The sequence below is a fragment of the Delphinapterus leucas genome, chromosome 12, assembly GCF_059928025.1.
Source record: "Delphinapterus leucas isolate spDelLeu-1000000601 "Yukka" chromosome 12, BTC_Dleu_Yukka2, whole genome shotgun sequence".
NCBI lineage: Eukaryota > Metazoa > Chordata > Mammalia > Artiodactyla > Monodontidae > Delphinapterus > Delphinapterus leucas.
In genome coordinates, this window is record NC_143140.1 from 84944789 (window position 1) to 84970903 (window position 26115).

The window sequence follows — 26115 nt, forward strand, 5'->3', positions numbered from 1 at the left end:
TGCACCGAGTTAAGAGAGGCAAAGAGGAAGAGATGGATTCCTGCAAAGACGGGGTAGGTGTGGTGCAGTGAAGCGAGGGCACTTGTCCTTGGGATGCCTTTTGGATTCAGTGTCTCTAAGACATCAGAGAGAATATCGTACAGCTCAGCCAAGCGGTAATTGCAGAGCCCACACATGCTTTGAATCAGGATCCATTAAAAATAATGGGAAAGAGTGACAACCTGAGTTTGGGTGTGCAAGGAAGTATAGCAGGGGAGAGTGAACAGAGAGGTGGGTACGCTCCCCCCTTTTCATGATAGTTAACGTCAGCATACGCTGCTGGGAGCAGGCTCTAGTCTGTATTCATGAGGTGTGGGAGAGTATTGATTTTTTTATGGAGACACTGTAGCTGAACATTTTAGTGAGGCATTCGTGTTCCTCATTAATATGCAGGCTGGGTAGTGGCTCCCGATGCTTGGGTTTAAGACAGAGACAATCTATACCGGCCATTAAAAGAACCACAGTCTAATGGACACATCCATTGTACTTCTCTCGGTTTTAAACATTCTTCCTAGCTGTTTCCACTCTTAAAATCCAGCACTTAATTTAATAGAGTTAGGTATTTTCGAAAAAGTCAATCATTATATTCTTCATATGCTGATGACATAATTTCCCGAATCCTCACCATTTATATACTGAAAACTATCTTCCCATTGTTTAATGATACGTATTTTTTGGTACTTGTTTCCTCCTCGTTTTAATCTGCTGGTTTCATTTACTTTCCTTCATGCATTACCCAGCTGCCCCAAGGTTTGCATTGTTCTAAGACCTGTGAGGATACCAAAGAGAATTACTATTTCTATTTATCTATGCCACCAAGTGTCATGCTTACAGCATACCCTGGAAATCTTACTTTTGAGATCCTGTGGACATTATCGTCTACTCTAGTTAAGTCTATTTGGGGCTAATATTCTCATTATTTCAGTAGTAAAAGCTTAATTAGAACAGGAAGTAAATGCGTGTAAACTCAATTTTTTCCATCTCTAAAGTTGTGGAAAGAAAGAAGGCAAGCTTATAAAGAGGGCATGATTCTCATTTGGTCGTCGCCTAATGTTCATTTGGTAAGGGATGCTATTAATTCTCAGAGTGGAGAGGGCAGTTGGTCAGGGGGTAGGGAGCTGAGTGCAGAGGGAGGTGAGCCAAACAGCTTTCTGACTCCTCTGGAGACAGGACTGTGCTTGCGGCGGGGGGGCTCTGAATTCCCACCCTCTCAGCCATCCATATTTAAATGTAAGTGGAAGGACACATTTCAAAATGAACAAAGTGCTTTTGGCAGGCAACCTCTCGTAAAATGATCCATAACTTGAGTTCCCCATTAGCACACTTAATAAAGAGTTGGCTTTGTCTCATGGTGACATGCGCTGTTCTTTTTTCAAGCATATAAAAGCTCTAGCTATTTCAACTGTGGCGACAGCTATTTTTAAAAGCTCCTGGGCTCATTCTTACCGAAGGTTCCTTGCCAGAAAATTGAGGCACGGGGCACCGGGCAGCTGTCTGCCACTCAGCGAGGTGCTCTCTACAGAAGGTGACGTTGTGTAGCAGAAGACTCTCAGCGGTTTGCCCTCGAACAATCCGACTTGCCATTAAAAACAAAACAAAACAAAACCGCCAAATTTGAGACTGATTTTGTGCAGTGTTGGGATGCCACAGATACATAGTCTACGACGGACTCTGCAATAACATTTCCACTGTCTTGAAATCTGGGCTGGGGTGTATTTCCCTGAGCATCTTTAAAAATAGGAATTTAAGAAGCTTCGAGTAACTCTGAAGATACCAGAAAAGAAGTGCCCCTCGGTGGTATCCTGTGTTAAATTGAAAGCGTCTGTATTAGAGAATTCATAATGAAGGGAAATTGTGGGAACACATCCTTTTGTAGACTGTTGACTTCAATTAGGTTATGTCTTGTCCTGAGTGCTGATTTGGGCTAATTGGCTACCTTTGTACTATTTGGAAATTTTGCAAATTTATTGAACTTCTACCCTTCCTGGTTTGTTTCTGAAGTTTCTGAAGCACCTAGAAGTAATCAAGTGAAGAAGTCAAAAGAAGTGCCCTGAATAATGGTATTTTTCCCGCCAGTGACCAATAGCAGGCTTAGTATTTGACAGGGTAAAAATAGATCAGTGTGAAATGTGCCTTCAAGACGATATTGTTGAATTGGAGAGTGAAAAAGGAAGCTGGCCTTCGTGAATGGAGCACTGGATCAAGAGTCCTGTGGTACTGCTATATATATATATATATTTTTTTTTTTTTCATTTTTTGGCCGTGCCATGCAGCATGTGGGATCTTAGTTCCGTGACCAGGGATCGAACCCATGCCCCCTATAGTGGAAGCACGGAGTCTTAACCACTGGACTGCCAGGGAAGTTCTGATCCTGCTATATTATATTTGCTACAGATGCAGTACCCATTGACCCTGGACAATTTGCTTAGGTACAAATTCCTCCCTTTACCCACTGGTGCACAGGCTGTGAAGCATGTGATGCTGAGGTCATGTAATCCAGGTGTTGCTCAATTCCTAGCAGTTTATGAGTAAAATACATGGATTAATTTTTGAGGAACATGATCCTCACAGAGAAAATTTAGCATGACACAGCTCAGGTCCTGGGTAGCCTGTGGAGTAACATGTCTCCTTTTGCATCATAGGGCCTGGGAGGAGGGCACAGCAATGCCCTTGGAAACAGCCTGGAGAACTACCATCCTGGCCTTTGTCCCAGTCTGTTTTATGGAAGTCATCCAACTTGATAACATCCCACTGAGTTAGATGAGCAAAACTATCTGTGAATCTCCCATGAGCAAATGATGCCCAGACAGAGGAAGGGTGAATAAAAAATAGGAGCCAGAGGAAAAGAATCTGTCAATTTTAACACCTTCGTTCTCAGGCCTTAGACAACATTTCTTGTTTTACCTAAAGGAACCTCAGAACACTTCTCAAATGCAGTAGGTATCTTTTTAAAAATTTTTAAACTTTTTATGTCTTCATCTATGCCATCCCAAAATAAGAAGATTAGTGGGCTTTAACACATTCCAATAATCCTACTTGGCATTTTTGTACAGAATTTGCAAATTACTTTTTGCTGTAAACAGTAGCTGTAGAATACTTCACGCTGAGAAGATTAAATGAGGCCCTTATCCCAAAATAAGCCTTCCAACTAAGTTAAAATGACTAAAAAAAATTTCATCTTATGAAATGTTATTTGGATATTAAAAAATATCTCCAATGAAACACTGCCCATTGAAATCCTCTTGTGCTTCTACAATGGACCAGGGTGTGAATGCCGGGGAGGAAGGATCAGGGCGATGCACGTGTCATTTTTGTGAAGAGTTCTTCTAGACACATGTGAATTATGAAGAGTCTCTCAAATGAACTACAGGGGTTAACACCCTGGCACCAGCAGAAGAGGCCACAGAGAAAGAAAGGCCTGACAGTCTTTGGGGTGGAAGGCTTGGGGACTACATACCATCCACCCCACCCTCCAAATACAAAAAGTCAGGGTGAGGGATGGCACATTCAGAAGAGTCAACTGCGGGTATTTTAAAGTTAAAAGAGGCTAGAAAGCCCTTAGCCAGGCAGCAGCATCAATATGAACATTGACTGACTAGGTTTCTAAAGATTAGCAGAGGGATGGCCAATTTTTTAGGGTGAAATACACCCCTGGGGCAATTCTTCCTCCTACAATGTCTGTGTCAGACAAGCTGACAGATGATGGGGGAGCTCTTAACTGGGCAGAGGCAGTGGCAGCCGCTCGGAGCCCCTTCAAGAAGTGGAGGGCTGAGATGAGGGGTGCTTCTAGTGTGGGAGGGAGACTGGAGGACGCAGTTGACTTGCTGGGAGGTGCTGATTGAGAAGAGCTCCCAGAGGGCCCCGCATGGGATCCACAGTCACCGCGTGGTGTGTGACTTGCTTGGCCATCCAGCCTCTTGGGCCGTGTGTTTCCCCTTCCAGGTCTGGGCAGAAACAGAGCCCACCTCTGAGACTCGGCCCCCCTGCACTCAGCAGTGGCCGTGGTGGGAGAACAAGGTGCAGGACATGGTATCATGTGAGTGTGGGTAGCAGATGAAGAACTTCTGGCAAGCCATACAGGGCTTTGCAATATCACCAGGCACGGTCTTGCAAGTGTCGAGGAATGGTTTATTCACGGAAGTAGAGACCCAATCTTCAGGGCTTGTTACGAGTAAAGGTTTGGTTGCCTGAAGACCGGTGTCTTGGGTCTGACTGCCATTTATTTGTCCTGGGATCTTGAGTGAATCACTTAACCCTTTGAACATCTGTTTCCTCCTTGTGAAATGGGGAATAACAGCACCGTCTCTATTGGGCAGGACGGTTTTCAAGGTCAAATTGGTCGTGCATATACATAAATGTACTTTGAAAATTTAACATGGGAAAAAAGAGCATCAATTTATGAAGTAATTAATATGGGACAACCTAGTTTACAGACATCAATTGGTTAATTGGTCTAGAGCCATTTTGGTAATATTTAAAGAATTGAAAACATTATGTTTGAAGGTGCTATACTTCAGATGCTGCTGCTCTAGCTTCCTGATGAAGGAATTAAGAGTTATCAGGTGGGTGTTGAATGCCAGCACAGCATTTTATCGGATGTTTGAGGAAAAAGGATTCCTAGAGGTCAGACGGGGAAACTGAGGTTCAGGGAATTGAAAGCCTTGCACATGGTCACCCTGAAGACCAGTGGCAGAGCCTAGGTCAGATTGGCCATCTCACACACTGTCCCCTCCCCGACACTGGGATGATTTTGGTCAAGCAGAAGTAAACTCTGGGTGTCAAAAAGATATATCCCAACGAATCCCATATAAATTGGATCGTGAAAATAGGTTCTGAATGAAACAGAGGCCTATTGTTACTCAGCATTCATTAAAATTCTTATATACATGTCAAGACTCTCCAACAGAGTTAGCTAGGAAAAGTATAATCCTTCACCATCTACATTGCTTATTTTCAGTATTATTAAAAAGGTGTTTGGCACAGAGAATGTGCTTTTTTCATACGTTCTATGTGTCCATTAGTCTTGCATGTCATGTTTTTCCATCTAAAAGACTTTCTAAGACGCCGTAAGGACTCACCCTGCCCCGTGGATAGCCAGACCGATAAAGAAGATGATAAAAACATGGTGTGTGTACCAGAACAACTCATAGGACGCCTGCCGGATGAACTCGGTGGAAGAGGTCATGATCAAGATCAAAGCCAGAGAGATCAACAGGCCAGTAATACCCGCGACTGTCCTTAGCAACTCAGTGATTGTGTTCTAAAAGAAACAAGCACCATGACATTAATGTCTCAGTCCTGTTTTTCCATCTTAGGATCAATATTTGAGAGTCCAAGCAGGCAGCAATTCACAGCGATCTAATCAGAAGCGTATTAGCCTTGAAAAGCATCCCCATACACTTCACGAGGGAACTTCCTTGCCCTCTCCTCTACTCCACCTGAGGGTGGAAATTCACTCTGCTCAAATTTTGCCCAATGCCATTTTGTTAACTACATTTATTTTTCCATCTGTATAAATCAATTGTCATGTCAAAGTTATTATGTTGAATTGAAATTAGGACAATATATGAAAATGCATTTTAAGATACAATACTGCAAAATAAAGCCGGGTTTCAAGTTTTTAATTTTTAAAATAAGAATGTCCATGCTTAATTGCATCTTAACATTAATAAACACTGTTTTGGAGAGGTCCCTCAGGGGCATTCCTAATAAAGCAGCTGCACACTCTGTTCCCCTGGCGGTTATTCCTTGCTCTCGCTTTTTAATTGGAAGGACCATGACTTGCATTTCTTTCATGTTACCTCAGGAGGCTTGGAATAAGGCTTTGTAAATCCCAGGTGATCAATAAAGATACAGCTCTCCTTATCTGATAGACCCTGCCAAAAGGCCAGAATTCTGCCCTGTGAATGTAGAGGTTGATTAAATAGCTTTTTAGAATGTGAATCACAAAGCATTTTGTTTTTATTGTGAGTTTCCCATATTCTGGCCAAGTCATTAGTATTCACACATTGTTTTACTATCTTTGAGACAACAATGAGCTCAGTGAACTCACACTATATCTTTTGTCAGTAAAATCTCATTAATTTGGGCTGCTTTGAGATCTTAAGGTAATTTGGACAGAGACTTCTCTGTTGTTTATTTTTTCTTCATAGAGCAAACAGTGGAAATAAAATTGAAAGGGGTATGTGTAAAACATTTAAGACTTTTTTCAAGTGTACTCAGGCATTTTAGAAATCCATTTACATCATATGATGTGCTAATTACAAATCATTCTTCTTTGCTTATTAAAGCAAATCCCTGCTTCCCTCTTGTCACAACATATTTATAGACTGGTTTCAGTTGCAATCATTTGTCTTAAACAATTCCACTGTGTCTCTTTAGAAATACTCTGTAGTGTACACACTGTGTTACTGATACCCATCTTTCTCTAAATATCCCAAATTAGAGGGTTTCCTGAACTTAATTAGTACTTAAATAGTATATTGCTTCTAAAATTACAAAATAACCATATAGGGAGTAGCTTAATCATCTTGTTAAATTGCTTTAAAAATATTTATAATAAGTGCTATTTATTACATAGTCTCTTCAAAATGTTGAGATTTATTCTCGGGTGTGTATTGCAATGAATTTTCCAGAGCCCTAGTGGGGAAAAGAGTTAACCCCAGTAGGTGCCCAGACAAATCCTGCAGCTCAAATGAGCACACCAAAGGCATTCCATTCCCACAAGCTTAGGGCATCTGTAGCTTCTAATTGTTGTCAGCTAAGAAAATGTAGCTCTACTTGATCAGTGGCCTGCTTTTCAAAATCATCTTAGGATAATTAGAGGACATGACATGGAAGAATTTCCCCAAAAAGAGTCTTTGAATTTTGCTTCTTCAAATCAGGCTGCGTGGGCAAAAGGTCACTTAAAGGGATGGCCCAGATGGTAGTGGAGAAATTTCCATTCTGGAGAGTATTGTTTTAGGGCTCTTCTTGGGCGGTACAGATTTTTGAGCTTCGTCAACATGCTGAATACATGTTCCAATATAGTAGGTAGTACATGGCAAAAGTTTAAATCAATCAGGAAAAGAGAGGTAGAGGGTGGATTAAAGGAGAGAAATGTCTTAATCTTTACAGATGGCTTTCTGTGGCTACACTTTGGGTATTCTTTTTTGTTTCCCACATGGGCACACAGCTAATTAGCATTAATGATGTCACTGGCCATGCGGGTCTTATTCTGGAATTAGCTGCTTTGCCCAGCATCAGATTTGCCAAACTAGCTAGTCACCTGTGTGCCAAAAATGACACAGGAGAAGGGATCCAGAAAACAATTTGCAAACTGAAAATGAAGACATCCACTTCTTCCCCCCTGAATTTAGATGGCACTTCACATTCTTTATGATTCTAACATAGGCCAAAAAAAATCTAATCATGAGCTACTTAAAAAAATTTAAATGTTAGGGTTTTAACAGGTTATTGCATTTCTTGTTTAGGTGTATTTACTATTTTTTGCTATAAACTAATTAAGTGGCATCGGTTTTTCTTCTTGTTCATAACTTCTCAGCAACATTGATGGCAGAAGAAAATAATTTTTAAAAGGTGAAATTGATGTTAGCATTTGGCATAAAAACCTCTCTAGCTTTTTGTTTCATTAAAAGCTTTTGAAATACAGTATTCCTGATAAAGGGATCAGAAAAGGAAGAATCTGGGGGATGAGCAGCCAGGTGGCATGCAAGGAGAACTCACTGTGTGGAAGGTCCGGATGGGGTTGAGGTAGGTCTCATCTGGGGCGTTGCCAAGTTTGGAAAGTGCGGCTACAAGTCCCTCTGCTTCCGGCGACTGGCTCCAGTGGTAGTACTCCAGGTTACACAAATGCGCCAAGATGTGGATGGCTACGGGCCAGGGATGATATGGGACATGCACCATGTGGATTTCTTCCTTGGTAGTTACTCAGAAACTCAGTGCCTATCTGGTCAAGTTTCTCTGTTCTGGTTTTTGTAATATCTAAGGAAGAGTAATTTGTGCATCTTTCCCAAGTGTCTTGAATGGAATGAATCAAATACTTCTGAAGATATTGTATGATTCACAGCATTCATTTTAATTATATTCACATAAATTAAATTTCAATTCACCATAATTTAATTATAAACATATAATCATTTTGGGCCTGGAATAGATATTATGACATACAAGCTAATTATATATATATATATATATGTATTCCATCCTATACATATATATAAGAAGATACACACACACACACACACACACACACACCCCCCTTCTTTCCCAAGAAATAAAACATTGTCTAGAATACTGTGCATAATACACACTAATATATATGCATATGACATACGTTATGGATACCAGAGGAGACAGTGTTCTTGTTCTCTTTCAGACTTTATATTTTTTATTCTTACTTTATACATTTTAGTGCACATGTATATATATACCTACATGTACACATACACACATATACTTGCATGTGTTATTCCTAGTGGACTGAAATAAGCCAGTATTTATGGAACTAAGCCTCTTTGTATATTCTTAAGAAGAAAATTCAGCTTTCTAATTCTGGGAATTGGTGATGTCTAAATTCCAAATGAAGAGAATAAGCTCAGAACACAGCATCATCCAGCCTACGAAGTCTGTGCCCGATGCTACTCTTCCCGGTCTTCTGAAATCTGTGGGGAAGCCAGCAGTCACAACGTCCAGACAAAGACATCCTGAGTCTTTTCCTACCAATGGAAGCCCTGCTGGGTGGCCAGTTGATACTTGCCATTGGGATCAGATTCAAGTGTGAAATGAGAATTCATTACCCAGAGTACAGATAATTTCCCAGTTGATATGTTTTTCTTTTTTTCCTGCACCCACAGTGAAAAGCAGCAGAGGCTACTACTACTATAAATCTCTACAGTTGTGGGTGAATTCTGGGGTCCTCCACGGCTCTAAGTTGTGGCTGGAGGTATGGGGAGTGAGGGAAAAAGGAACAGCAGAAAGTTCTGTGAATATCGGTGGCATTTGATTCCTGTGGTCCCAGTATCAGATACATTTAGAAATGACATCTTCTATTTAGCCTCTTCTCTCTGCCACCTGAGTTTCTTTTAACAGAGCCATTCCCTCTTTTGCGCTGCAAAGCAGTCCTCACGCTTTAAGACCCAATTCAAAAATTGTCTTCTCAAGCATTCTTCGATTCCACAAGCACGGATGTCATACCTTGATGACATTTCCCAGATACTATGGTTCTGAGTATTTATTTATACCTGCGTTTCTTGATGGACTTTGACGCCTCAAGACTCGTTCATCTTGAAACCTCAACACCTGGCACATGCTTAGCACCAGCCTGTCCTTAGTAATGATCTGCAGAGTGACCATAAGATTACAGAAAGGGAGAAAGGTCCAGGGAGTCAATCTGTGTGCAACATGGTTGGAGTAGTGTTTTCCCTGCTAATACGTGTTTTAACACATTTTCCTACAGCCTTTTAGTTAGAAATCAGTTCAAATATACTTTTGGTTGAAGCTCACTTAAGAAGGCAAAGCACATTATAGTGTTTCTGAGTCTGTGCTGTTGACTGTCTCCTTACGGGTTTGGTGAGGTTAGCACCAAAGGGGCGGTGTCTTTCCTCGTTATGTTCCATTTGTTACTATATGCGGCCACGTCTACGAAGGGGCTGCCTTGTTTGGTCTTAGCGTCCACAAAGCTAGAAAAGCTTACCCGGCAGCAGACTCTTGCAATATGCTGTATATAAAATAGGAACTATTTGCTAAATTGAACATAAACATTGTCCAGTATTTTTTTTTTTTTTTTTGTGGTACGCGAGCCTCTCACTGCTGTGCCTCTCCCTTTGCGGAGCGCAGGCTCAGCGGCCGTGGCTCATGGGCCCAGCCGCTCCGCGGCATGTGGGATCCTCCTGGACCGGGGCACGAACCCGTGTCCCCTGCATCGGCAGGCGGACTCTCAACCACTGCGCCACCAGGGAAGCCCCTGTCCAGTATTTTTAATTGCTGTTTTCTGGTAAGTATCTTAAAGTTTTGAAAAAAACAGGTAATATTTTTCATAGCTAACAGATATTGAATACTTATTATACCGCAAGCACTGTTATAAATTCTTTAGGCATATGGTCTCATGTAATCCTCAAGTATTAATCTTATTCCCACTTTACAGACCAGTATATAACAAGTTAAGAGACCTGTAGTCCATTAATGGCAAAGGTAGGATAGAACCCTGTTTGCTTGATTCCAGGGCCCCATCTTTTGACCTTTAAGTTATACTGCTTCTTTTCACTAATCAATAATTGTTATACCCTTACAGTTTACTGAAAATGAATTTCTCCTAAGGGCTTAGCTAGACTCTTTGAATGGCTCAGTTGGTGTCTTTAATCTAGAGTCAAATAGCTCCTAAGACTTATGACCTTTGGAGTCCTCTTTGTAGGTGGGTGTAAATACTCCTTTTACATTATATCCCTTTACCCTCACTCCTCTGCTCCTAGCTTTCTTCAATTCTCCCTTTGTGGACTAAAGCACACCAGACAGAGAGGAGCTGTTCCCATTTTACAGAAATAGATACTGAGCTTCAAGCAAAAAATTAAGTGATGTATTTACCATTACATAATCCACATGTGATGGTCAGAAACGGAACACAGGATAAATTCTAGGTCTTTTATAGTCTACGTTCTGTAACATCTTTCTCCCACGTAATGAGTTGTTGATCACAATCTATTTTCTGTTAGGTTGATTTCCACAAGAGAATTTGACACTGATAAACTAAATTTAAGTACATTTATTGAATGAGCAAAGATATTGAACTCTTTATTTATTCTTCTTGCCAGGTTTCCCATAACAGAGCTGAAGAAACTAATGAAGTAGTATAAGAAAACCCAAGATGCTTTGCAAAAGGTAGCTCCTGAGGGAATATATTGAAAATTATTCTTTCCAGTTTTTTTATGTACTTTAAAATTCACGTCTTAAATGTTCCTTTGCTCCAGCTACCTCTATTTTGTTTTCTTTTCACAGGTAGAAAATAAAAAGTAGAATATCTTATTTTACTTATCTCAGGAATTCTCAGAGAGGATACTGCTTGTGCCCATTTTGTTTGTCTAAATGTTTTATTTCCTCTTAGAGCAGACCCTAATTTTACTGTGATCTTGGCTTGGAACCAAAGGTATCCCAGCTACCAAATCCAGGACTGTTGGGACTTGATAGATACTGATTTTGTTCTTTTTCAGACATTATATTTCCTATTCTTCCCTTTATACATTTTAGTTATTTTAATATGAATAGCCATGCTATATTTATAGTGACGGTTGCTTCAAGTATGTGATAAAATAGAGATATGGTTTTATTTTCCTCTTTCTTAGTCATCAAAATCATATCATGTTACTAGATTTGATATGAGCATGTAGGAGAAACAATACTGAAGAGGATACTTCTCAGTTACTTAACTTCTTTCAGTCCCTGTTTTCTCATCTGTAAAATGTGTGGACTGGACTAAACCTTGATGTCTAGGCTCCCTTCCAGCTGTCTGGCTCCTGTGTCTCCGTCTGAAGCTAATTGGGAGTATCTGTCAATCTAAAAGGGAGCTGGAGTCCAATACGAGAGCAATGCAAACATGAAACTTATGTTTCAATGTTTTCAAAGTCAACACTGTCTCAAAGGGGTTTCTTAAGTGTTACGGCAAATCCAGTGTCACCAACTACACAGGTTCCTTCTTCCTGGTGCCTCTGGGGACTTTCTGCCAAAGCCCTTGGAAGAGCCCTAGGTACGCATTTCCAGATCCCACCTTAAATGCCAGACGAAAAGATGCTGTGACTGGGTCTTCCCACAATTTTATTTTCTTACCAAAGTACTTTTACAGTTAAAAGAGAGCCACAATCTTAGACACACTACAAATGCACATTTAATTGGTGTGTGAACTTCTGAGCTCACATAAGGAGATTTTATTGAACAGTGAACAAAAAAACCATAAAGGCTACAATTAGAGCCAGTTGCCCTGAGAAAGTTCCTTTCCCTTCTTTCTTTCCTTCTTTTTCTTTTGCAGGAGATCAAAGCGAGGGTAACTGAGGGAGAATCTTGGAAGTGTGGTCAGTTCTTGCTATCTTTCTGCCTGCCTGTCAGTGATAACAGTCATTCTGAAGTTAGTCACCTCCTAATTAAGCAGCTTTTAGAAAGAAGGATGCTGGGACAAATCCTGGCTGCGTTTCTTGATTCTGCATTTCAGAATCTGGCCCCAGACTTTCAAGTGTGTGGTCTGATTTCTGCAAGAATACACATATTCTCTGGCATCCTGTGCATGCCACTCGTTTGTAAATCACATTAAATCATGTTATAGGCAGGACGGGGTAGAGAGCCTCCTTGGACCTCCCCGTGCCTCAAGCAGAACTAGTAGCCATTCCTTTGGGATCAAGTCCTGAAGAGTTTGGGCCTCTGGGACTGTTCTCTGTGGTGAGGCCTCCAAATCACTTTTTCTTAGCACCCCGATTCTGAGGTCGTTTCTCTCAACCTGTCTGTGTTGTGTTTCTTGAGGTTTAATCAGCAACTCGTCAGGAGCTACACGTGGGTCACTGTCCGCCCTGGAACCTGGCGGATGCAAGCTGCAGAATTTGCCAGAGAGCTGCCTTGGTCTCTATTCACAGACCCCTTGAAGGAAGCTCGGGCTCAAAGTACTACTATTCCACTGGAAGCGTCTTCAAGGTCTACTGTGGACCAGAGAGCCCAGAAAGACCTGCATTAATAAGAACGGAGAAGCTGCGAAACTATGATTTTTACACCAGTGAGGTTATAGGGCTCTGAAAATGATTTATTAGTGGTTGAAGAAGGCTCCAGCAGCTCTTATCATAGGCAGGCATGCAGGAAGGCAGGAAGCCAAAGGAAGAAGAGTTCCTGTCACTGCATTTTCGGTGATGCCCTTGATTATGGATACCATTGTCTGCCTCTTCCCTCCTCCACCCCAGCCTACTTTCACAAGGCTCTAATTACATCCTTTAATGATTTGACCAATTAAAGCCTGCAGTTCAACTTATAGGGGAATGGATGAGAAATTAGAGGCTGGCACGCAAACCTCTTTGTGGATGCACTTCTTCCAAGGTTACACACCTCTATTAAGCCAGTCGGCTATTTGAAAAGCAGCATCATGGGCGATGCTAATAAAATAAGCACGGGGACATTTTCAGCTGCTCCCAAGTGAATACACTGGAAGGACAAAATGTGAAAAGCAAAGGTATATCTATGAAACCAGGGCTTAGCATTTTTTTTTTTTCTTCTAAAAGCACCGTTGCCAGCCATGTTTTGTAGTTAATGTGAAATGTAGTAATTGCTTTGTCAGGGTCTGGGAGAAGCAGAGAGCGATCTCCCCACCTTCCCGCCTTTGCCTGGAATGGAAACAACCGCAGCGCCGCTGGTTGCCATGGAGGTGGGAGAAGAGGGGCGCTCTGCTCTCAAAAGCAGTCAGACCCTGCTGGCACAGCCCCGGGAGATGTTTGGGAGCTTGGCAAACAGTGGGGACTCAAGCAGAAGAGGGCCAGAGAGAATACCTGATTCTCTCCAGGGATCTGTGAGGGAAAGACGGAGGAGAAAGAGCAGCCTGCTTCGTCTTGTCATAGCAGAATGCGAACTGATTACCTTGGATGACTGACGTCATTCTGAACCTCTTCACTGCCCACTGTATCTTTCATCCACCCCAAACTGCTCCAGGTTCCCTAGGAACTCCCGCACTCTCATATCTTGTCTCTTTTTCCAGGAATTCTCTTGATCTCTTTTGCCTGCTAGCTGACTTCTCTACTCATCCTCAGGTTTGACCGAATTTGTTCAGGACCTATTGTGTGCCGGGACCAGGAAAGCCAAGAGGCATAAGGCACAGTCACAAATTTTAAGGTGATGAGAGTCTGAGAAATAGTACTATAGGGCGGGAGGTGCGGCTGGACCCGCAGGTGAGGAGGGCCAACAGCCCAGACCTGGAGGCTCAGAGGAAAGCTGGCCAGGCAACGAGTCCTGGGTACAGCAACCACTTACCCAACGAAGAAGGAGAGGATAAGCATTTTGGACAAAGGGAATACCAAGAGCAAAGGCACAGACTGCTCAGGGACCGCCAGGAGCTAGGGAAAAGCAAAGGGGTGCGGTGAGAGGTGAGGGGAAGCACCAGTGGGCGGGGCTTGACGAGCGGAGCCTGCTGGCCCTGTTAAACCTGGACCTGATTCTCTTTGCAATAGCCACAGTGAATGACCTTGAAGTCTGTCGGTTTCCTAGAGGTCCACTCCTGACAACGGGTCTGCGCATCTTATAAGGATGGATAGATTGGATTATTGTTCTTTTAATTCCACAGAGGAGGACATAAGGAACTTATCCGAGATCACACAACCCATCACTAGCAGGGGTATAAAATAACTTGGTTATCTGATTCTAGTCAACTGCTGTCCCTATGAATTATACTCCATCCTGAAAACATTACTGACTGTACCAGTTTCAGACGGTTACAGCTCCTATCAGGGTATCTTGCACACGGGAGGGAGATATTCAGTACACATCACTGATGCAGGTATACTATTGATATATGATTCCAGATGAAGAAATATACATACGCAAAGGTTTAAGGAGAAACCTATCGTATAATACATATTTTCCTTTATTCTTTGATTTCTTTTTTGATTGTTTTGACGCTGTGGGTTTTTTTGTTCCTTCCCTCTGTAATATGTTTGTAACTTTCTCTTAGAGTCCAATTCTGCCTTAAAGCTATTGCAGAGTGATCATATTCTTCCTGCCATTGTACTGTGTTTTATCTCCTCTTTTAATACAGAATTAAAGATTCTTAAGATTTTAAAGGAAGCCTAGCGATTCCTTGAATTCCTTCTCTGAAGTGCTTTTCAAGGAGCAATTTGGATTCCACTAGGACACCTCCCCCAACAGGGAACTCAGCACTCTCAGGGGACCCTCGTTCTAATTTTAGATAATTTTCAAGGTCTGGCAAAGACTTGCATTTCTGAGCTGAAATCTGCTTCCCTGAGTCTTCATCCCTTCCCGCATTCACAAAGATTATTGGCACCTACATATACTCAGCGCTATTGCAGGCCTTGGAACACAAACATGAATTAGCCCTGTTCCTTGTCCTCCATCCCTTCGCTAGTGTTCTCTAAGACATGATGTATTTTTACGCTTAAGTCTTAACAAACTCCAAAGACCTTTTGCAGACGTTTCCGGGGTTCGTTTAATCTGGCATTGAAGACAGCCGGTAGGGAACTCTCCCCACACATCTCAGCGCACACCCGAAGTTGTGCTAATTGGCACTGGGGCACCGTCTGTCATGTCTTGTTGCTTAATTAAACCCGCATTTGTTTTGAGTGTTCTTTTTACTCTGCTATTTTTTATGCATGAGAGGATAAAAACAAATGAGAAAAACAGTTTATTGTTAAATTAGTTTGAGGGAAACAGTTCTGAATCATAACTCTTTATTGTTCAGATAGCCTTTCATTTCAATGTCTTTGTTGCCCAACAAAACCACAAGCCAGTTGGTTATTGCCCCTGTTCCTTTCTTCCTCACCAGAGTTTAACCTTGACCTTTGATGCTAATTTCTAGTGCGTGTATCTTGAATTCTCTGGTTTTCTATTCAAGAAATAGTGGTAACACTTTATATACCTATAAAGCTTCATATCTTTTCAAAATCCTTTTATATCCACTAGCTCAATACTATTCAGGACCTTGTTCACATGATCTTGCTTTTCTTTTTTCTTTTTATTGCCCATGATACCATTTGATAGTCGTTTTCCTACGACTGAATGGGATTTTGAGTATAGGTCAATTTTATTTCTGATGTGAATTATATTGACTAACAAAGTGTTCATTTTTCAAGTGGGTTTTTACCATGGTATTATCAACAAGCTTAGTTATTCACAAATGAAAATGAAGTTTCATAAACTTTTCCTTGACAAATTGAAGGCTTGGTAGGGAAGACTGCATGCGTATAAATCAGAAATTAAAAAATCCATTTATATAAGGTTTGTACGGTCAGATGGAAGGCAAAGATTTCTTTTACCTAAGGGTAAGTCTTTGGCAGGGAGGAAATAAAACTATAAAGTGAATGGGAGGTATTATAAAATTAATCAGGCAATTAATAACTAGCACTTACTTGCATTCATGGCTATCCCATAGGCAACCAGTTTGTGGAATTTGAGATTTTTGTCTAATTGCCTCCTCCATGGTCCTCTGAAGCACTAGAATAACAAAAATTAAAAGTCTTATTCAGGGGAAATCATAGCAATAACAGTGTCATAAGAGTTAAGAAAGCAAGACTCAGGCCCTGTCTCTAAATTACTGAAGGTGAGGCTACATGACACAAAAATTAGTGGCCATTAATTAAACAAGCAAAATCAAATGGTTATTACTGGCTTTGCTGAAATTTCAACTCAATAAAAGTGACTGAGTTAGTAGTTGCCCGGCTATAAGCCAAAACTCTAGAATAAACCTGCTAATAATCATGCCTCAGCTAATTTAGAAAATGAAGATTATAACCATCATCCTCAGTGACATGGTTTAAGTAGTCTATAAATTATTCCTTACTACACCAAGAAAGGCTCTATATTCATCTACAACTAAATATTCATGAAATTATGAAGATGATTATATAATAAATTATGTAGTCTAGAAGGGTTATTGAAGGTCTTATTTTTCTGTACAGTGCATTATTCTGTTTGGCAGGAAACACAGGTAAGCACCCAACACGGTGAAATCTACATAATTAGGAAATACCCCAATGTGTCTGGTAGGGGCTAAAATTTACATACTAAAATCTATGTACAGTGACTGTGTTTTCCTGGGCTGAAAACTCAGACAGATGCTGCTTTAGTGCATTTGGCTCATCTACTTATTTAGCTCCTTTTAATCAGAAATTGTAGTAATTCAAGCTGTTATAATACTTCCATCTTCACGAGTCAGGTCAATCTTATTAGCTCTTCTTTTCCAATGAAGCAAATGCATCAGGGGAAGGTTGAGCAATGAGTCCAATGTCACGTAGGGAGTCAATGGCAAAAGCAAAAGACAAATCAGATGTTCCCATTTCAGACGTTCAGTTTTAGTCCTTGTGTTCTCACTACAGAGAAACAAACCTCAATCTAACCAGGATTATTGGGAATTTCATAGTGAAGTACATCTTTGTTTTCAATGACACACATTAGATCATAACAACTGAAATTATTTCAGATAATTTAGTACTTACACTACTTGTCCCTCTCATGAGTGAAAGGAGGTTTCGACTGATTGGTAACAGAATTAGCATGCAGTTAAAATTCAGGCACACTGCAGATGCTCGAGCCCAAGCCAGTGTTGACTGTCCATACATAAACACACAAGAAAGAGATACAGTGAAAACAAGGAAGCCGGGGAAAATAGAATGCATTTTCTTTCTGAAATGATAATTAATGTGTAGTCCCCAAATCTACTTACACCCAGAATAACTCGTGTATAAAGGAAAGACTCTTCCTCTTCGTACCAACAGAATGTGTCAATAAACAGATATAAATTTACTCCCAGCCATGAGAGCTAGAGTAGAATGAAAAAAGAACCAATCAATACTGTCTTCAACCTTTTCTTCTATTCAAAATCACTTGGGGTTCTTGGGGTTCTTCTTTTAAAGTGAAATGAAGAGCTTCTCAATATCAACCAAAATATACAGTACTTATTTCTCATAGATCAGTTTTTTAACAGTGATCGTAATGGTAAGAAATTGTTAACTTTATAAAAAAAGACTTTAAACATATATGGGTGTATTTTAAGGAAATTAATGAAAAGTACAAAACCATCCTAATCAACATTGCTATAACATTTTAAGTCAATAATGTCAAGAAGGAGGAAATCTTTAAAAACAACTCAGAAAGTACTCTGGAAAAATTCCAATTTCATAGTCTAATTCAAAGCCTTCATTCGATTTAGAGAAACATTCATACATGATGCAAAAGCAAACTACTTGACTTTAAAAGTCATGACTTACATGATTCTGCAAGGGTAAATTAAATATATCTATTGAATGTTTTCTAACAAGTTTTAGTCCTTTAACCAGAGCAATACTTGAAGTTATTTCATATCGCTCTACAAGTTATCCTAAGAATCAAGACATTCAATGTATATATTTAAAGTTAAATAACAAAAATGATACTTACTACTAATATGATGGAGAGACTTTCATTCAAAATCCAGCAACCCATCATGACAGCTTTGCTCTTTTGCTGTCAGCAAATTGTTTCTTTCATTCACCTGAACCTGGACGTTGTAACCTTACCCTTAGTAAGGGCTTCCCTGCTAAGTTATTTTGTCTTTTCGTCTTAGGAAACACCTACTGGGAGCAGCTCCCGAGGAATTTCTAATTAAGGACGTCTCGCCAAGGGCACATCTCCAAGTTGACATGCCTCCTGACCTTGGTGAAAACAAGGCAAGTCTCTGTCTAATGATTCCTTTCTTCAAAGATTTCACAAGCAAAGAAAGCTCGTTTTATTAAATTAGCCTCATGTACTTTGTACCCCGTTCGTTTTCTACATGATTGCAGTCAAGATGATAATAAATCCTTATGTAAATTTGAAGAATAACCTAGCTGCTGATGGCTGGATACAGCAAAACATTTTTATAGAGTTTTCTCTATTTAGCTTCTTTACTTCCTTTCTCCCTCTTTGAAAAAAGCTTTTTATAGAAGACATAGAAGAGCGGGTAAATAAATATAAGTTAAACAATCTTTCAGAAGATGGTGAAGAAAAAAGAAAAGGATCTTAAAAAAACACAGATGGAAGAATTTTCATAAATTTAACATGTGGCTATGAAGAATAAAGGAGACATTTTTGTGGGATTGATGGAATAAACCCTATTTTCTTCCTAATCCCAGTTGGTGCACCCATGAGGTCAGTGAGAATATTCTTTCATACCTTAGTGATCCCAGGAGCGGCTATGCGTAGGCCTGGTCCATTCTCTGATTTTGTTTAAGTTATAGTTATTAAACAGTGACTATGGTTGCTCTGGTAGGCAAACTTGGCCCACTTGAAGCAAATTTTTGGCTAGTTTTGACTCAAATATTTCATTTAAAATTTTCAGACAATTAAGATGAAAACAGGAGGAGATTTGAATCATTTGAATAATTGCTTAAGCTTTCTGCATCTTCATACGGTGAATCTATTTAGTTATCCTAAAAAAATTAAAACTTTGAAAAAACCTGTCGAGGATAATAATTATGAGTATTCATTGACCTAAATAATAAGAGTAACTCTAAATCCTAAATCAATAATCCAGGCACCAGGTTAAGGACTTTTCCAGTATTGTCCAATTAAATCATACACTGACTCACTCTATGAGGTAGGTTATGATAAGCCCCCTTACACAAAAGTGGAAACAGGCCTAATGAAGTAACTTGCAGTAGGGGCAGCTGGGACCTCAATCCAGTTCTCTCTGATTTTAGCATCTTCATTTTTAACCATTACCCTAAACATTTCTTTTTTCCCCACAAATACACAATTTTATTTGCTATTTTCAGGGGAAACTTAGGCATGAACTGTAAGCCGATAAAATATGGATACTTAAAGAAGTACAAAAGTAAAAATATCCACTTAGAATAAATTTTAGTTAATTAAGTCTTGATATCTTTAAATTAAAAAAAAAAAAAAAAGCCACAAGCCTATGTATTATGTCAAGGTCACAGCAGCGCCCCACGGGCCAAGAAGGGGCCGCCCATGCCTGCGGGCTCCGGGGAGGGCGCGTCAGCAGGGTTAAGTGTGCCGTATAGAAAGGTTGCTATAAACCAATGAAGCCAAACATTTAGCAACATACAACAGACCTTACAAAAAGGAGGAGGCAAGTCCTAGGTGCTGCAGAACCTGGTTCATCAGGTAATATTGGCAAATGAGAAGAGGGCACAGGCGAGATGCCTCTGGAAGCGTTTGGAGCCAGACCTGCCTAGAAGCCCAAGGTCAGGTAGCAGAGCTGCCCTCCGAGCCAGGCTCCTCCGGACCGACAGGCCGCACGACCAGCCGAGGAAGGTTTCAAAGGAATCCTAGCAGCGCCAACGTCATGTCGGGGAGCAGGGCCCGTGCAGGCTGTGTCACCAACGCCCCAGATATATCAGGGAGACGTGCATAGTTACACAAGAGGACTAGAGGGCCCGTAGGAAAGAGATGTTTGCGATGTGCTGTAAACGTCCGCTTTGCAAACGTAACCCGGAGTTTCGGCTCCAGAAGCCGGCTGCACAGACACCCCGCCCTGACCTCCATCCCAGGCCAGACCAAGGCAGGGATGGGCGCCAGGTCCCCCGAGGCCCCGGGTGGGTCCGACGAGGCAAAACTTGTACCTCCTTTTAACTGACTTAACAGATCAGCCCCAAAGGCAGCAGCACTTTCAGGCATTTCTAAGAAGTAAAAGAAGTAAAAGCGTCCACACAGGGAAAGAAAGGATGCACAGGGCTCTCGCCTGGAAATGACAAATGGAGAAGCCTCGATTGTTCCGGGCCGGGTCAGGAAGGAGGCCTGGGAAGCACTGAACACGCGGAGGCCAGGAGAAACCACCAACCCATCTCATCGAGGAGGCAGCGCAGACCCCCTGCCCCGAGCACCAGGGCCTGGTGCTGCCAGGGTGAGCAGCGGGCACCCAGAGCCCGGGGCCATGGCGCTGCTGCCACTGCCCACCAGTGAGGCCCAGGCTCCGTTACAGTCTGTTTATGTAGCACCAAGAACGCTGTCCTTTCAGCTATCTTCGGTGATTAAAAGGGTCAGTCAGGAGCGCCCTGCCTCAGGCCTGAGCGGCCCTTGGCGAAACCAAGCGGAAGTCCCTATGGGGATGCCCACCCGGGCCTCCTGAGTGGGGAAGCCCGGCCTCGGACAGCTGGCCCCGTCCCTCACCGCCCACCTCGAGGGCCCAGGAGTCACACCCAGGCCTCTCTCGAGAAATTGTACAAAGCAGGTTTCTTCTCACAGCCAGTCTTCCTCGACATGGCGGATCACTGCATCTTGGGAAAAGGTAAAACATTTCTAAAGCTGTGGATACTGTCTTCCTCACATCCTTCCTTGAACCCCGTTTTTACAAAATGGTGGCCTTCTCGCCGGGCTCCCTGCTTGGGCCGTCGGGGGAGTCGTGCAGCTCCTGGGAGACCCCGCAGAGGAACCCACCTGTTCTGCACCCCTGTCGTTGCAGGAAGAGCCGATGCTGCTGCCCAGCTGCTCGGACCTCTCGCCGTCGGCCTGGTGGACCCGGTCTGCGGGAGCTCCGCCCCTGGACCCTGGAGCCCTCGGTGCACGTGCGTCACCCGCAGCTGTGATGTTTTGCTGTCTCCTTCTCTAATTCTGTCCTTTGCAGGTTTTACTAGTGAGGTGATATTGTAAAATTCCGCACCCTCTGCAAGGTCTTTGTGAATGACCAGTGTCTCATGGAGTGCACCAGGGGCCGAACTAGGTGCGGTCTCTGACCATGAAAGAGACACCTGTTTCATGCTTGTCCGAGTGCCGGGCCCAGGACGGTGCAGGAAGGATTTCGGATCCCCGTCACAACGCCTGAGGAGCGGTGCCTCGGCCGTTGAGCAGGACACGCTCCGGGGCGGTGCCGCGCTGAGGCTCAGAGCCCCGCCCCGAGGCCACCCCAGCCCCGCCCCTGTCCGCCCCCAACCCCGCCCCGAGGCCAACCCCCAACCCCGCCCCGAGGCCAACCCCCAACCCCAGGAGCTCGCAGCGATTCTCCGCCAAGATGGCGGCAAACCTCAGCACCGCTCCCTAAACATCTCCTTTTATGAAGTACTAATAAATGGATTTGTGCATCAAACACACTTAACATACAGTATAAATTGCATTCTTGTAATCGGACACATTTATGTCATAGGAATTAATTTAATTTAGTTAATAATTAATTGTGAATAAACACAGTCCTCCCTCAGTAAATGCAGGGGGTTGGTTCGAAGACGCCCTCGCATACCAAAATCTGCGGGTGCTCAAGTCCCTTACATAAAATGGTGTAGTCTTTGCATATAACCTATACTCATCACCCTGTATACTTTAAATCATCTCTAGAGTACTTATAATACCTAATACAATGAAAATGCTAGTGAATAGTTGCCAGAGTGCATCAACTTCAAGTTTGCCTTTTGGAACTTCCTGAAATGGAAAAAAAAAATTTTTTTTTCAGTCCGTGGTTGCTGAATCCATGGATGTGGAGCCTGCAGGTACAGAGCACTAACTGTGTGCTGCTATATGTGATTAAGTATGCCATCTATTTCTACATAATGCCGATAGGTTATAGAGAAATGAATATATGTTATCCTATTTTATTAACCATTTTCTTTTTAATTTTCTATATAGGAAGATGTCTTTGACATGTTGGAGACTTGCAGACTCAGGGGAGGAACTGTACCTTCCAGGGTTGGCTAATTCCTAGCGATAGAAAGCAACCTGCAGAGAACAGCCTTTGATATGCAAACCAATCAATCTAGAGCCCATTCCCCAAACGTCTCCTGGATCAAACTCTCACACACCAATCTAAGGTTCTTTTTTCCCTAAGTCACCTGAGGGCCAGATACTGGACAACTAGGCACCACTTTTCCATCCCAGAGCCTATTGGAATTATTCAATCTACCCAATCCTAAACTTGCTCAGTTTGCCCTCCCTGTCTCACCCATTCATTCCCACAAAAACCTCAATAAAGGCTCTGGCTCATGCTCATCCCCTTTCTCCTGCCTCCTGACTGACCCTGGTGCTTCCCTATGTGGCCCTGTGTGGTGTGTGTGTCCCCTCCTCTTGGGAACTCTAGGTAAGAAACTCTTCTTTCAAGGCAGACATCTCCATGTCTGTCATCTTACCATACTTGGCTGGAACAAATCCCAGGTACCTTTTAAAACACCCATATTTCTAACCATTTTGAACTTTGGTATCATAAGTTAAGCATTTTGATGGATGGGTGAGCTTTCTCCTTGTCACCCAGACCTGGCTGTGTTACCTCTTTTGAGCCTCAGTTTATACATTTGCTTAGAGAGGCTAATTGTAATATCTACCTCGTGAATTCAACCTCATTCCTCCTCCACTTCCAGCCCCCCTAACCAAGGCACATACACCCACACAGTTATAAAACACTCACACTTATGTGAGATAATGCTTCTTTGGGAGAAGTTTTAGAGTAGCCACAAAAATTAGCAAATTTGCTTCTCTTTAGAAAAAGATATCATTTTTGTAAGGAACCTTCCCCTCTAGAAATAGATAAAAATACATGTATTTTGGCAGCATTAACCTGAGGTAAGCGTGCTAGTGAAATATCCTCAGAAGCTTTTTTAACAGTGAGAAATAACAAAGGTGTAAAGTCTTCATATTCATTTCTTTAAGCCAATAATCTTCCATGATGAGATGATTTGTTATTTCTGAAGTGTTTAGGATTTACATGTCTTAGAGGCATTATTCAGTTGGGTTATAAAAATTAATTCAGAGAGACTACCTCCAGAATTTTATACTATCTTGTCTATTTTAGATTCAGTGAGTGTCAGGAAGAGTTGGGCTTTTCTAGCCTTCTGTATTCTTCACACAGTGTTACAAATGAGAGGCATATATTGCTGAATAATAATTGTGGTCACATTTTTGTTGTTAATTGCTTAGACTATTTCTAGTGCTACAATAAAAATATAAAGGTTTAGGTTTAAAAACACATCTTTGCATGCTCCATTCTTATTTCTAAAATGTGATATGTTTGTTCCTCATTTTGAATATGTAAAGATACTTTGTGTTAAAGTGAAGCTATTATTCATTTATAGCGTAAAAAAATGGCTCATAGTTGTATTATGAAAATATAAATCATGATTTAACTTCAGCACTTTTCTTTATAGATTTTATTTTTGTAGAACTTACATGATATTTAGTTTACTCATGTTAAAAAATATGTGACTTTCAAATTATATTCAATTCACTCAGAACTCAACACTTGTTCAATTGATGGACATACCTTTTCTTCTCATCTTCTCTATATTCACACATAAGAATAATCTGTTGACATCACTGGTTGGTTTACAATGTTGGAATCAGATTTTATAAAACACAAGATATCATACCTTATATCACACACCCACATACAACTCAGTTCAGCCTCTGGGCTCCTCAGAAGCTCTCAGTTTTGATAACTAAGATATTGTGGCTGTGCTCTTTATTTTTAATTTACCTGGTGAAGTTCGAGGATGCCTATCATGCCCCAAAATGTCTGCCGCAGTTTTTACTTCAGTGAAGAAATCTGTACAGATCAGAATTTAAATCAGAACTACCTGAATCATCTCCCAAGAATTGGGGCCAGGTGAATGGAGTTGCACCTAAGCAGAGGAAATTGTACGAAATCTACTAAAATGATATAAATGCTCAGAATTTGATCTAGTCTCATCTAATTGTTTTTCGTTGCTAATACGTTGTGTCCATTTCATTTTCAGAATTTTCTCAGAACAAATGAAGTGAAATCTGCATTGTGTGTTTCTAAGGCAGATACAGTCTTTCTAATTAAATGGATATACTCGTTGGTTCTTCCAGCTCACTACACAAAAGATGTGGGTTTTTTCCCTTGTAAAGATCACCAACAACAAACTTTCTATAATGGAACAAGTAGGAGGGAAACCAAACAAATACGTTAACAAAGGCAGGTTAATTGCTTGTATGTATGACACAAACTCCATGCTGCCCACAATACATTCCTGGACTGGATTTGCTGCATTATATTTTTAGTTCTTTTTAGTTTCTTAGTTGAACAGTTGACCAAAGAAAAACTTTGATCCTCAAGGGCAAGATTGATCATCTAGTAGCTTTTGCTGCTGCATACTAAAATCTAAGTTTCCTGTAGATATAGCAGAGTTCACAGAGCATAAAAATAGCATTGCCAAATTTCCTCTTCTAAGCGTTGAACATGTTTTTGCCCCTTTTCCTAAAAGCATTTATAAACAACTAAGTATTAAAGTGAAAAGAGGTGAAAAAAAGAAATTAAAAAATACAAACACATATATCTCAGGTCTTTACATAGTTATTTTGAAGAACATTTGTTGTGAAAATTATGAAATTCTCTTAGATAAATCATATGTTGAATAAATTCAACTTTTTAAAGAAAAAGTAGAATAAAAGAAAAAAGAAAGGCCATGCATTGAAATATATCTGATTTTAAAATAAAATTTAATTAAATATATCACCAATACCCTACCTTTTCTTGTATTTTTGTTTTAGGAAACATGATGCTCTCTTAATATCATGTAAAAATGGCTTGTTTCACAAACTTTGTTAACATTATCCAGTTCAAACCTTTTTTTTCCCACCTAGGCATAATTCTTTCATTTATCCAAGTTTCATAATTTCAAATGAATACTTACTGAGACCACTGCGCACATCACATGATGCTAGGCACAGAGGGTCTTAGAGTCTGGTGAATAGTGAATAGTCCCCTATTTAGAAGCTTACAGTGTAGCAGGGAACATGTGCAGCAACTAAAGAATCATTTAAAAGTGAGTACATCCTGGAGTGGTAGAGATTGTCCACCTGAGGGTCACTGAAGCACAAAGAGATCTAGCTGAAGGATTTACTGTAGAATTCTCTCTAGATGGGGATCAATCTGGGTTTTGCCAAAAATTATAGGGGCTTCCCTGGTGGCGCAGTGGTTGGGAGTCCACCTGCTGATGCAGGGGACGCGGGTTCGTGCCCCGGTCCAGGAGGATCCCACATGCCGCAGAGCGGCTGGGCCCGTAAGCCATGGCCGCTGAGCCTGCGCGTCCGGAGCCTGTGCTCCGCAACGGGAGAGGTCACAACGGTGAGAGGCCCGCGTACCGCCAAAAAAAAAAAAATAAAAATTATATAACGTGAAGAAGAGAAGGAGGCAAATAAGTTTGAATTTCTATGTCTCTCAAAGGGTCAATTTGAAAAGCTCCCAAAACATCAAACAGCAAAAGCAAAAATTACTCCTGCTTCTAGTCCTTTCTGTGGTTACCTCTGATCCGGTTGCTAAGCCCAGAGGGCTTTGTGCTTTGTTTGCCTTCATCTTCCCTATTGCTCACATATGTTTGCAGCACGTTTCATCTTTACATTTACTGAGTCACCTAAAATATTTCAGAGAGTCATTTGGAGAGCTACTTCTTATAGGGCACGGATGCTGAGTAG

At 41.3% G+C, this 26115-nt stretch overlaps 1 protein-coding gene across 1 annotated transcript in view; it reads right to left on the reverse strand.

The window, feature by feature from the left end:
* Positions 1-20379, reverse strand: part of NOX3 (NADPH oxidase 3) — a 60878-nt gene extending 40499 nt beyond the window's left edge. Inside the window, exons 1-7 of the mRNA XM_089921682.1 lie at positions 20083-20379; positions 17447-17542; positions 17220-17330; positions 16134-16218; positions 7765-7910; positions 5118-5299; positions 1486-1615 (exon numbers count right to left, since the gene is read on the reverse strand). Coding sequence (XP_089777808.1) covers positions 1486-1615; positions 5118-5299; positions 7765-7910; positions 16134-16218; positions 17220-17330; positions 17447-17542; positions 20083-20379 — 1047 coding nt within the window. The remainder of the gene's footprint in view (positions 1-1485; positions 1616-5117; positions 5300-7764; positions 7911-16133; positions 16219-17219; positions 17331-17446; positions 17543-20082) is intronic.
* Between the last annotated feature and the right edge of the window lie 5736 nt (positions 20380-26115).